This window comes from Rhea americana, unplaced genomic scaffold, assembly GCF_003343005.1.
Source record: "Rhea americana isolate MKP2758 unplaced genomic scaffold, rheAme1 scaffold_81, whole genome shotgun sequence".
Taxonomy (NCBI): Eukaryota; Metazoa; Chordata; class Aves; order Rheiformes; family Rheidae; genus Rhea; species Rhea americana.
In genome coordinates this window covers 2380423-2392452 of record NW_028186990.1, presented here as the reverse complement: position 1 = coordinate 2392452, position 12030 = coordinate 2380423, and the positions used below count along the sequence as shown (strand labels likewise).

The window sequence follows — 12030 nt, the reverse complement described above, 5'->3', positions numbered from 1 at the left end:
AAAAAAAAAAAAAAAAAAAAAAAAAAAAAAAAAAAAAAAAAACAGAAACAGGATTGGAGCAAGAGAATGCTGAGGAGTTCACCTGGGCTGCTGCCACTTGGCTTCTCTGCAAGGAGATGGGACCTGGCACCTTCAACCTATTGTACAGATGTAAGCATGCTGTCCATTGCAATGGTTTGCTCCTTCCTTAAACGTATGATAGGCTGATGCTTCAACTGAGAGGCAGGAAACATGTTTTCAGACAGTTAGTTGATAGGGGAGAAGGGTGACTACGTTTCAGAATCAGTACATTTCTGGTAACTCTGTGGTGAGGGCGCTACAGGAACACAGGGTCATTTTCCACTGTATTGTGGCAATGGGGGTATCTGTCTTCCTGATAGGGGTGGGAGATGGGGAGGGAACTGTAGATATGATTAAGGTAATGAACATGTCAGGCTTTTCAAGATCTAGTCCTCCTTAGGAACTCAGGTGTCTGAGGACCAAGCTTCTTCAAAAAAAGAGGAACAACTTCTTGTCATGGAAAAGATGTTGCTCACCAGTAGAAAGAGTAAAACCCAGCATTCTACTGATATATTCAAGAATGCTTTAAAAAATGGTAACAAACATTTTAAACATCTTTGGGGGGAACTAACACCAATACTTGAATGATTTTTTTATTTCCTTGTTAGCCTATCTATTCTTCACTGTTTATTCTTCCCTGTTAAAAGTTTACCAAGCTTGTCAGCTGTATGTATGCTACTGCTTGTAAAGCTGTGGTCTAGACTGGATTAATGCACTTTAAGGCAAACTCTCCAAAATCTGTCATTTTAAAAATGCAGATTTAGGGCACAACCATGTGAACAATTAATCAGCACACTTAYATTGACTCAGACCCTGGGGGAGAAGATGTGAGTAAAGTGAAACCAAATGACTCAAATTGGATCTACTGCCAGCGGAGTACGAAGCCATGCCCTCCGTGTTAGCAGTGGGTGGCTAAAGGGGGTGTAGATGTCTCCGGATTACTCAGCCAACACTTTTATTCACATTGCTTCTGTTCACCACTTGTCTGTTCCCTCAGGATCCTGTGTCCTTCAAGCTGCGCCTTCTCTTTGCCCTTAGTCATATTCCCCACTGGGGAGCTCATCTCTTTGTGAAAGCTCATCGTTAGCATTAGGCATTATGCGATTATGAAAATAAAAACTCTACAGCCCAATAGATTTGATCACTTAATTTTCTTGCCTAAAGCACAGTGTGATTTCTTCCTCTGTTTCGCTTTGTGGGTGGAACAGTCATTTCAGCATACACTACTGCATTTATTACAGGGAGTTCTTATGCACTAAAGATGTTAAAATCTTTATTATTACTGCCAATTCTCTCCTCCCCTGTAGCAAGTAGTTGTCTGAGCTAGAATTCATTTTAAGGACAGACTCCCTGTAGTAGTAGTATTCTCCTCTTCAAAGAAAGGAATATCTCTTCAGAGGTCAGTTCCTTCTACTTTCTCAGAATTCTGCCTCCCCCATATTCCTTAGAAAGTCATTGTTAAATCATTATAGAAGTTCAAAACCACTCACAAAAAAATCACAGAAAATCCAGAAATCAATGTCATAATCACCACCCTGTAATCATTAACAACTCAAAATCATATCTGAGTTAAAAAGTTTTATGCAAGAAAAAATGTTTTAACATTTAATATAAAATCGAAGTTTGACATAGCTTATTTTTCAAACATCCTCTTTCTGTTCATCAACTGACAATTAGAAGATCACAATTAAAAAAGTCATCCTAAATACTTTTAAAAGCCTTATAAAAACATTCATAAAGTGCTACCCACAAAAGCACCTTAACAAAGAATTGAGAGAAGTATCTTTTAGGATGTTAATTGTCATAATTGCTGCTGAGGACTACGTTGTCAAACAGCAGCAGGATTTGTGGAACTGTCAATTTAACTAACATATAATAACAGCAAAATACAGTTCCAGAGACATAGTCTCAACAGAGTGTCAGGTGGGTCCATAACAGGTATGTAGAGACACCCAACATATTTTTGTGGGGTTTTAAAATAAATAGATGCTAACACCACCTAAGACTAATACCGGCAAGTGGGAGATGTAGATTCTAAGTGAGACATCATCCCAAGCTGTGGCTTTATCACAACGGCAAAACCACGGCAGCTTGTGCAGGACACAGTTAGATTTTAGCTATGTTTTTTTTACAGTGATAAAAATCACTCCCCAGTAAAAATAACAGAAAAAGGCACTGATCCTTGGAACATTTCTGTTCTCCCTTCTGGACTTAAATGTACCATAAGCACCTTTCTTGTCTCCATCCCCAAAAGAGAAGCTCAACACTACCACCACACAGCAGTGAAAGTRCACTAGTTCCTTCTGCAGCAGCCTCCCTCCCTGCTTGAGTGTCTGGGCCATGTTCACAAGCAGATTTAACTGAATGGGAAGGGGAAAGGCTCTGAGGGCTCCCACCTTCAACATTCATGTCCCATACGATGTTCATGCCCCAGGGAGCAGCTGTGTGCCTTCCCAGCACCAGGCATCTGCTAAGGGTCCACACAGCCTTCACCCTCTCCCACAGTTACTCTGTATGGTGCTTCTGGTGGCGCACCAGCTGGGGCTGGAAACGAAAGCTTTCTCCACACTGGCCGCAGCGGTACGGCTGCTCACCAGTATGGATGCGGGTGTGCTTGATGAGGTTGGAGTTGCCACTGAAGCCCCGGCCGCACTGACTGCATTTGTAAGGCTTCTCACCAGTGTGGGTGCGAGTGTGGTTGATAAGGTCAGAGCTCTGCCCAAAACGTTTGCCACACTGCCCACAAGCATAGGGCCGAACCCCCTCGTGTGCTCGCTGGTGCTGGAGGAGGTGGGAGCGTTGGCTGAAGCTTTTCCCACAKGCTGGACACTTGTAGGGCCGCTCACCTGTGTGCATACGTTGATGTTTGATGCAGGTGGAACTGTCACTGAAGATTTTCCCACACTCGCCACACACGTAAGGTTTGAGCCCAGTGTGGATGCGCTGGTGCTTAAGGAGGTTGGAGCTCTGGCTGAAGCTCTTTCCACACTCAGCACATGTGTAGGGTTTTTGGCCCGTGTGGACCCGCCGGTGCTGGATGAGATGGGAGCTCTGGCTGAAGCCCTTGCCGCACTCCCCACAGAGGAATGGGCGCTCCCCAGTGTGCATGCGCTGGTGCTGGATGAGGTGGATGCTCCGACTGAAGCCCTTGCCACACTCAGAGCAGATGGTGGGCCGCTCTGTGCGAGGAGCTCGCCGTGTGGCTGCTGCTTGCCCTTTCTCCTGTCTTTTCACAAGGCTGCCATCAGAGCAAGGTGGCTTAGCCATCTCTTCCTCCTTCTCACAGCCACCAATCTGTGCCTCTGAGGAACCGTGCTGACTTACATGGCTACCGCCTGAGCCCTCCTCTCCTCTGGACACAGCTGCYAAAAAGTCCTGCTGATCTGCACTCACATGATCTCCTGGAAGGGGACCTGGCTCACCATCTGGAAAAAATGTAGAAGTCTAGCTGAGATTATTGCTGGGAAGTGGCATGGCAGAGAATGGGCAAACTGCTCTCTCAAGGAGCATGGTCTATACTGTGTATGAGAAAAAGTAAAGTGAAGGGTGGTAGCAGACAGAAATTCAGCTGCAGGAGAGGCTGTATCGCTATGAGAGCACAGCCTAACCATGCAACCTGGGCAGAAGTGCCACGATTAGCAGTGCTGAGGACAAGGCTACAGGCATTTCCTTGTCCCTACRAAATATTTGCATTTTGTCTTCTAAAGGGTATATGTGAGAAGACAGAATATTAACAGTGGACTGACAAAGACAGGCTGTCTGCTTGCCCCGAGGGGCAAAGAGCAGGTCACAACATAAGGCTGATGGAAAGTGGCTTAAATAACACTGGGACATCTCAAATACTATTTTGTTTGCTTCATGTTTATAAACTTATCTAACCTACTCCTCACCTGCATGCATCTCCTCCAAGACCTCATGACTGTGCTCTTCTCCTTGGTCCATCTGGGCAGTTATGCCAGGTTAAGCAATCAGAAACCCTTCTCACAAAAGCAAACAAAAAAWTTTTGTTAGTTGAATATTTGGTAAGAGCTTGTCACATAGAATGTCCTAAAATCTACTGCCCCTGCTGAATATGGGAAACAAGCAGAGTAGTTGCATAGAAGAGTGGAATTAACTGATGAGAAGACAGTAACTATGGACTAATGAGGTATCTGATGTCAGATATTTTTTCTTTTCTTAAAGGAGAGTCTAGGTTGCCTCTCTTCAGATAAGTGATATATATTAGAACATATACCATATGTGCGGGACTCGGCACTGGTTGTCAGGAATCATAGATAAACACATAAGCAAACAGCATAAATCAACCATATCTACATGTACAGGTGAATTGGAGACATTTTTGTAACACAGCAGCCACAAGGCTAATTAGTCTCCTAAAATTATTTTAAATGGAAAATGACTCCACTCTCCAGAAACTCATTTTCTTTCTTACTACCTCATCTCTTCTTTCCTCTTTCCTTCTTATGTTGAAGCAAATACTAGCAAAAACCTATAAAGAAGGCAATGTGAAGCGCTGTCTACTCAGATAGGACTCTACTAAGTCTCTGCTTGGCATCTCTGCTGAGCTCCAACAACTGCCAGAAATACAGTTGTTGGGCAGAGGGATCTTAACAATTCCATCGACACCAAAGACAACAATTTTTCCTTTCAAYATTTCCTATTTTAAGACTCAAAACAGCCAAACAGCAAATAGTAGTAAAGAGCATGATGAGGAAGGTAAGCACCGGCAGTTGCTGCAGAGAAAATGCAGAACAGAGAAAATACAATGATAAGAACACTTTTTTTATTATTTTATTTTATTTTTTTTATGGAAGAACTAAAGAAGGCACAGAAAGGAAGCCAAGTGGACAAATCTAGAAATCTAGGACTGGAGGCAGAAGTGAATCACAGCTACAGTTGAGACCACATAGGGAAGTATTTTTAAAGCATATTGCTTAAAAAAAATGCACTGTGGATTTTTGTCTTTAGTTACCTAAATGCCAGCTGGCATCACTTCAAAAACATACTCTGTGACCTCTACTTCAAGCTGTTTATTTATGGCTGAGCCAAGGGAAAATTATACTTTGGACAACTATTCCAGCTCCAGTTGCAATCACGTAACTGGACAGATGGGCCCTGATGCACATGAATTCTGTAAACTGATGGGTACCTGGTCCTGGACCACTTCATCCACCATCAACAACTATTTAATAAGAGGTAATGGGTAATAAGGTATTACCTAGCAGTATCAGAATCAAGGAGGCACTCAGATGAGCAGAACAGTTTTGCACTTCAGATGCTAGTGATTAAAAAGCCACCAGTCTTGGAGTCTTTGATCCTAGGTGGCAAAGGTGTTGGTGGAGAGAGTGAGTGAGGGAGGCTGGAAACCTGAACTACAGAACCATGAAGAAGAAAAATTTATGACCTGAGTGCCTAGTCTAAATATTTTTGAATGCGGAAGTGGAGCACCCTTGTAGATACATTATTTCAGGCTGCTCCAGGCTGATCTGCAAAGGGAGATTGCTTTCTGCAGCCCTACAGCTCTAAGGACTTTGCCACTACTGGCATACCTTGCTACTGGTAACTGCTCAACAGTTCAATAGTACAAGCCAGCCAAGCTATTCCCATGCTGCATTATGTACCAGCATGGCCCATTTCTGCTTTAAAGCAGGAAGAGTCAGAACCCTGAGCACACATGGACCTTTCACCAAGGCAGCTAACCATCAGCAACAGTCTCTGTGAAAGCTGTCAGCAAACAGGAACTTAGGAGAAGCAAATCCTTCAACACATGCTTGTATTCAAAAGTGGTACTGCCTAACATTGGCATCTAAGTGTCCAATAAGAACTACCATGACAAACACCTAAGCAAGCACACATGATAGAAGGAAGAGTTCCTTCTTCACCCTACAGAAATTTCTGGTTTAGTTACCTCTGGCACACTGCTGGTATGGCAGATATGCTATGGCAGCCCAGCATAAAGCAGACAGCATTTGTATTACTAACAGTCTTGTGATTAAGGAAAGTTTCTTTCTTCCTCATCATCACAATAAGGTCACTGAGAAGAGAAAACAAACCTCTTAAACAGAGGGGATGTTCCTGTATGGATTACATCTGTTACCAGGAGAAGCACATCCTTGAGTACATTGGGCTCTTCTTGAATGTGGAAACCAAGGAAAGGAGGAGAATATGTRTGAGGGTGTGTGGGTGATTAGGATACTGCATGCAACATCCATGGCTTTATTAAAGCAAGGTATTAAGGGTATCTGATTTGGACCTCCAGCAGAGGCTTTGCAAACACATCATACGATTCCCGGGCCTTGATTGTAATAGCATACACAGATTTTATAGCTGGATTCTGCAATTTATTTTCTTTACCTTGCTGTTCATTTTTTATTTTTTCTTCAGAGCACTCAGTTCTGTATTGCTCTTGTACCAAGGTGCAGAGGTTATGCAAATTAATCTAGTATAGAGCTCCATATTTTCAGATTTTCATGCTCCTCAGGATCCTCTAGTCTGCTCCTGAAGGGCAGGGAGTGGCAAAGGACTCTCTGCACCATCACCACAGGCACTACAGCACAAACCTGTGAGTCGAAAAAAAGGCCACAGGTGTTCAAAGCTTCCTCCCAAACTGTTCCCTGCGATAGATAATGCTTGTAGTAAGAGCAAAAACTTAATACACACTTACCACAGGACATACAGTTAATTATGCAGCTGCACAGGCATCCTGAGCAACACTAGACTTGTCTCGGGGGTGATGGCAGCCCACCTCTCCCTATCATCAGATCTGTTTGTGAACTATACTGCAGTGATGCCCTTATGAAAGGGTGGGCAGATACAGGTCAGCAGCCCCGTTCCTGCCCGCTGCCTGCCAGGGAAGCCCCCGGGGCTCTCTGAGGTGCTCGCTGCACCCGCGGGCGAGCAGCCCGGCGCAAGGCCGGCCCCGCCGGGAGCGCGCCGGGACGCGGAGGGCGCGGGCTGCGCACGGCGGCAAGCGGTGCTTTCGGCAGGTGGCGGGCGGAAAGGGGTACGCAGGGAAGAAGGGCGCTGCAGGGACGCAAGCAGACGGCGACTAAAGGCGCGTCTGCTCTGCCAAGGGGAAAGCCAGCCCTCCCCGCCGCCGAGCTGCACTTGTATTTCTTCTCCGGGCGCGCCCTTCCTTCACGCTGCCGGCACACAAAAGCTCCGCCGCGGGGCTGGCCACCTCCGAGCGCCGGCGCAGCCCTCGGCTCGGCCCTCGCCGCCCTGCGCCGAGAGGCTGCGGGAACCCCCTCTCTCCGCGCCGCGCCGCGCCTACCTGCAGCGCGCCCGCCCTGCTGCGCGGCGGCGGCAGCTTCCTGCTCCGCGGGCAAAGGGCGCTTCCTGGGCGGGGCGGGGCGGCCGCGCCACTCCCGGGCCCGCCGGCGCCCGGGGCCGCGCTCCTCGCGGGGGCACCGCGGGGAGGCGGCCGCGCTGCTTTGGGCCTCTCGTTGCAATGCTCAGGTGACCCGGTCCCAGGAGGCACGCCGCGGAGGGGCTGCTCGCCAGGGCTTCAGGGGAGGCGGGATGGCTCGTTCTCGTTTACAGCTGCTCTGAAGTCTCAAATAGCGCACCCGCCACAGCGCTGCCGGAGGGAGGAGCTGCAGGTGAGAGTGCCTGTGAACACGTATTTCGGCAAAGCCTTGTAGTAATCCTGTTCTGTATTATCCCGGTGTTAACAGCAGCGCAAATGGAGCAAAAGTTAAAAAGGCCCCTYTGGGGTCACACTGGGCAAACTGGTGGCAAGAGGCCAGAGAGAAGCCTTCACATTCCCCCGAGTTTTAAAACAGCAGTGGGTGTTTTGTAGCCCATAGGCAGCAGTAGTGAGGGGCAATTTCCAGAAATGCTTTCYCTTAGATCAGTCAGATACTTTGACATCAAACAGGGAAGTTTAACTGCAGCAGAAGGCAGTGTACGTAGTACTGTCTGTAGTAGGAAACTGGACATAAGTCACTTCACAGCAGCTCTTTGTGGAGACACTGTGATGTGAGGGTGGGGAAGAGAAAGGAAGTCGCTTTATTTTGGAACTGTCACTTCATTTGGAAAGTTTCCGCAGGGAAGAGAATGCCTGCAGCTGTTTTTATGACTGGATTCTTGCTCTTCTCAGTTGCTGCATACAACTCATACCTGGAGGAAAAAAAGTAGAAGTATGTTATGTTTGCATGAAACACGGAAGGAAATCTGAGAGCTCAGGTGAACAAATGAATTCTTTCCTCATTCATGTTACAGAAGTGCTCTCCACACTTTAGTTGACATAGGAAAAGGTTAACTTAGGTACTCAGAGCAGTCCCAGGATTTCCACTTATTAGTGCAAATGAAGCCATGCCACTTTGACACACTCACTGTGGCACAATCTTCCAGAGCTATGCCAGCAGGAAACCAGCCACTTCCCAGCACAGCGTGGGGGCATTCAGTCCCTTGGCCTCACACTGTAGGAAGTCAGATTCCTGGGGGCTCCACCTCAGATCTGACAGGCACTGGCCATCTTGTGATGGCCACAGCTTTTCTTGATATGGTGACATGGATAGGTCAGAAATGAGGGGAAGTGTATTCTGGCCCACTTAACTAGGTCAGTGGTATGAGAGGACCCTATATGAGCTAAAAAATGTTAGGTGGTGTCCCTGAGGGTCAAGCCAGTTGCCTTTAGTGCGATTGGCACATGCCTGTACACTAGGTTGAGTTGCTCTGGATCTTTGGGAGAGAGCTGGTCAAGCCATGAGGGTACACAGCCCTGGCCTGGGGCTGTTAAGCATCTAGCTGTAGGCATCCACCCTGAAGGAAGGAATCCACCAGGCTCAGGAGCCTCAGCCACAGATGCCAGCCAAGGCCTGGCACTGTAGTTTCCATGACCTGGTGAGTGACATCTGGATTTCCCTGTGTGTTTATCATGGAGTGGGGAGCGGGCTGGAACACAGAAAAAGCCACCCTGTGGCCACAAGCTAGGAGGCAGCAGGTACCTGTCCAGAGATAGCTGCACTTTGTCCCCTGTATCCTTACTGATAAATATGCTGCCCCTGCCTTATCCCCTCAAAGTGACCATTCACTATCATGCCATCGAAAATTGCTCAGCCCTTTTAAAAGTTAAAACACCTGAATACGCAGTGTATGTTTAGTAGTGGTACACAAAACAGGCTGGCAAGGAGATGAGGACTGGCCAGGCATAGAAGGGGGTGGCTTTCAAGGTATCTGGAAATCTTTACCACTAACAAAGTGAAAACATACTGACTACTCCCTCATCCCCCCCCCCATTCCCTCTGCACTTAAGGCTATTGGTACCAAGGCACAACAGTGATTTGAATTAGTCAGAAAACTTGGTGACTCTCTGCCCTAAATTGTGCGGTGTTACAATAAAAGAAATGAACAGAGTTCAGTTTTGTCATGCTTTATTTGTTGAGTCTGAAGCATAAATCTGCATTGAAGACTCCTCTTGTTGGAGAAGTGACAACAATCTAATATGGTTCTGTTCCAGTTAGATTCCTGGGGGTCAAGCGTCCAATTTGGCAAGCCAGCACAGACAAACACACACACACACACACTCTTCAGTAGCAAGCAGTTTATTAGTAAATACTTACAAACAGACCGACCCGATGGTAATCTCTAGAGGGACCACTGCAATGCTTGTCCCAGTCGTCTGCATGATGAGAGAGAGTCGGCAGGCACAATCTTTTCAGGTGTCCCCGAGGAGGCAACGTGGTCCTCTGTTGTGTAGCAGCCTCCCTCTCCTTTGGAAAAAATCCGGTATTTATGGTTATTCGTGGTAGGCGGGAGTCCCGGCACATGGGGCCAACAAGTGCAGGGAGTCTAGCCCAACTCCGCCCCGGTTGCATAACTGGGCTATGATACTGCGCACACGAGCAGACTTACTTTGGGGGCCGCATTGATGTTGGAGGTCGCTATTTCATTACTCTTCAACTTTGGACCTTCATGTTGACTGCTTCTCATGGTTATTCTGTGGCTGGAAGCCACAGAATCTATACGTAACCAACTGCTGCTCTTTCTCACAGGTTTCCAAGACCTTGTTACTATTTGTATTCCGCTTAACATAGTGGTATTGTTCTAGACACCAAAAAGTTACAGCAGCGACCATTCCCACCAAGTATCAGGTAGTATGGATACGAAAGTTACAACACGGACCATTCCCACCAAGTATCACGTAGTACTGATACAGGTTCTTTGGACTGAGAGTTTATAATTTCACTGGGTGTGGACAGATGGAGAAAGGGTTATCATCAAAATAAGCTGAAAATACTGAAACAGAATGAAAAGGAAAACATAGCCTTTCCTAGAACATAGCTCTTCCTAAAACAGTATGACCATTATTCTGAAAGTCAGGCACATTTCTAAGCAAATGTGCCATGTTACAAATAAGATGAGGATGCAGCAATGTGGAGGGTACATAAAGTACAAACGTATAGAAAAGAATGAAAAGGGAAGTAATCTTGTATTTGAAACTGAAGTACCTTTTATGGCTTCAGTGCTGAACAAGAGAGCATTACCAGATTTTGCCATGTACGGATTCTGACTTGTGGCTTGTAAAGGCTAACAGGCATCAACCTGCTGTGCAGCATCAGTGAAGAAAGGAAAACTGATGAATCCCTTTCCAAACATACGAAGGAGAAAAGGGTAATTGGAAACCCTCAGTATGGATTTACCACATACAAATCCTGTCTAACCACCCTGGCCACCTTCTATCCAGAAATGACTGGCTAGATAGGTGAAGGAAGAACAGGGGATGTACGWCTTACTATGACGAGTCACTTATAGCTGTGGAGATTTATTCTACTTGATGTTCAACTCCCATATAAAACAAAGTAAGCATCAGGGGTGTGTCCAGATACAGTCTTACAGGCCAACAGTCTGTAGTTGGCATGAATGATAGTAAGGGTAAATAACCTGTGACTGACCCTCCTGTCTGAAACGAAGGAGGCTGTCCTTATGTGATCTTCAGACTCCCTGAGTGGAACAGAAAGAGATAAGGAAAAAATCCTCGTAGAGCTAAAGAAAGGACTGTAATAGCTGGGGGAGGAAAATCAACCACTCAGGAAGCAGAGGTATTACCAGCATCAAACAACTTTAAAAATTATAAAAGAGGACTGAAATAAAGAACAAGTGAACACAGCTGCATGAGCCTCTGAAGTCTGTCAGAGCGTATCCAAGCTCCCGAGACTCCTGAGACAGCTGGCCAATGGATTGGTTAACAGAGGCTATATTTTATGTAGTTGTGCACATGCACAATAAGACTGGTCTGTTAAAGGAGTGACTGCCTTTACCTCACTCGCTGATTGTGTAATTACCCATTACGCTGGTTAATTGCTTTGGCAATGCTTAGAAAACAGAGTAAGGGCTAAGAACCAGAGAAAAACCAAAGACTGAAAAGAGACTAGGACATTGAGTCTCTCAACAGATGCTGATTTGATCATACCTTTAGAAGACAGATAAAATTTAATTAGCTTGCTTGTCACTCTAAATCCCTTTATTTCTCTCTCCAGACTATTTTGCATGGGGAAAGGAGACTCCCCTTTAAGAGACAGCAGCAGTGACGCTTCTGTGGGAAATGCTTCTCAGTGATAATGTTGTCCAACGATTTGTTTGATTCTTTAAGTCTGTCTAGCTCCTGTTTCATGGCTGTTTTAAGTTCTGCACTCCTTATACAGTTTTCCTTCGATGTTTCTGTAATTGAAGAAAAAGGACTAATTTACAACCCATTCACCTCCCCCTCAATATCTAGTAATTAGGATTTCTTGGAACTGTTATGAAGAATTTTTTTCTTACAAACTGTTAGCCAAAGAAGAGTGAAAGAGTGTTCTTCACAGGCACGACTACTAAGAAGGCCGGTTTTTTCCCCCTAGGCCTTTGCTTGCAGGCAGTGCTTGGAAGTATTCCCAAAGGCGCGCCGCCCCCCTCCAATTTCTGTTAGCCCGGGCCGGCTCGTGCGGGGCGGGGCGCGCTGCCGCCCAACGGTCGCCTGCGCGCGCG

At 46.2% G+C, this 12030-nt stretch overlaps 1 protein-coding gene across 6 annotated transcripts; it reads right to left on the bottom strand.

Annotated features, from left to right (window-relative positions):
- Positions 1-1631: 1631 nt before the first annotated feature.
- Positions 1632-7380, bottom strand: LOC146585390 (uncharacterized). Of its 6 annotated transcripts, none has more exons than XM_085323003.1 (4): positions 7334-7380; positions 5969-6620; positions 3951-4037; positions 1632-3485 (listed from the first exon to the last, which is right to left on the bottom strand). In XM_085323003.1, the coding sequence occupies exons 3-4, from the start codon at positions 4000-4002 to the stop codon at positions 2566-2568; spliced, it is 972 nt and encodes a 323-aa protein (XP_085179129.1). In that variant the 5' UTR covers positions 4003-4037; positions 5969-6620; positions 7334-7380; the 3' UTR covers positions 1632-2565. The 6 variants fall into 6 exon arrangements, with proteins under 6 accessions (XP_085179129.1, XP_085179127.1, XP_085179128.1 ...); XM_085323001.1 differs by having other exon boundaries at positions 5969-6674; positions 7334-7373; XM_085323002.1 differs by lacking the exon at positions 7334-7380 and adding an exon at positions 6725-7327.
- Between the last annotated feature and the right edge of the window lie 4650 nt (positions 7381-12030).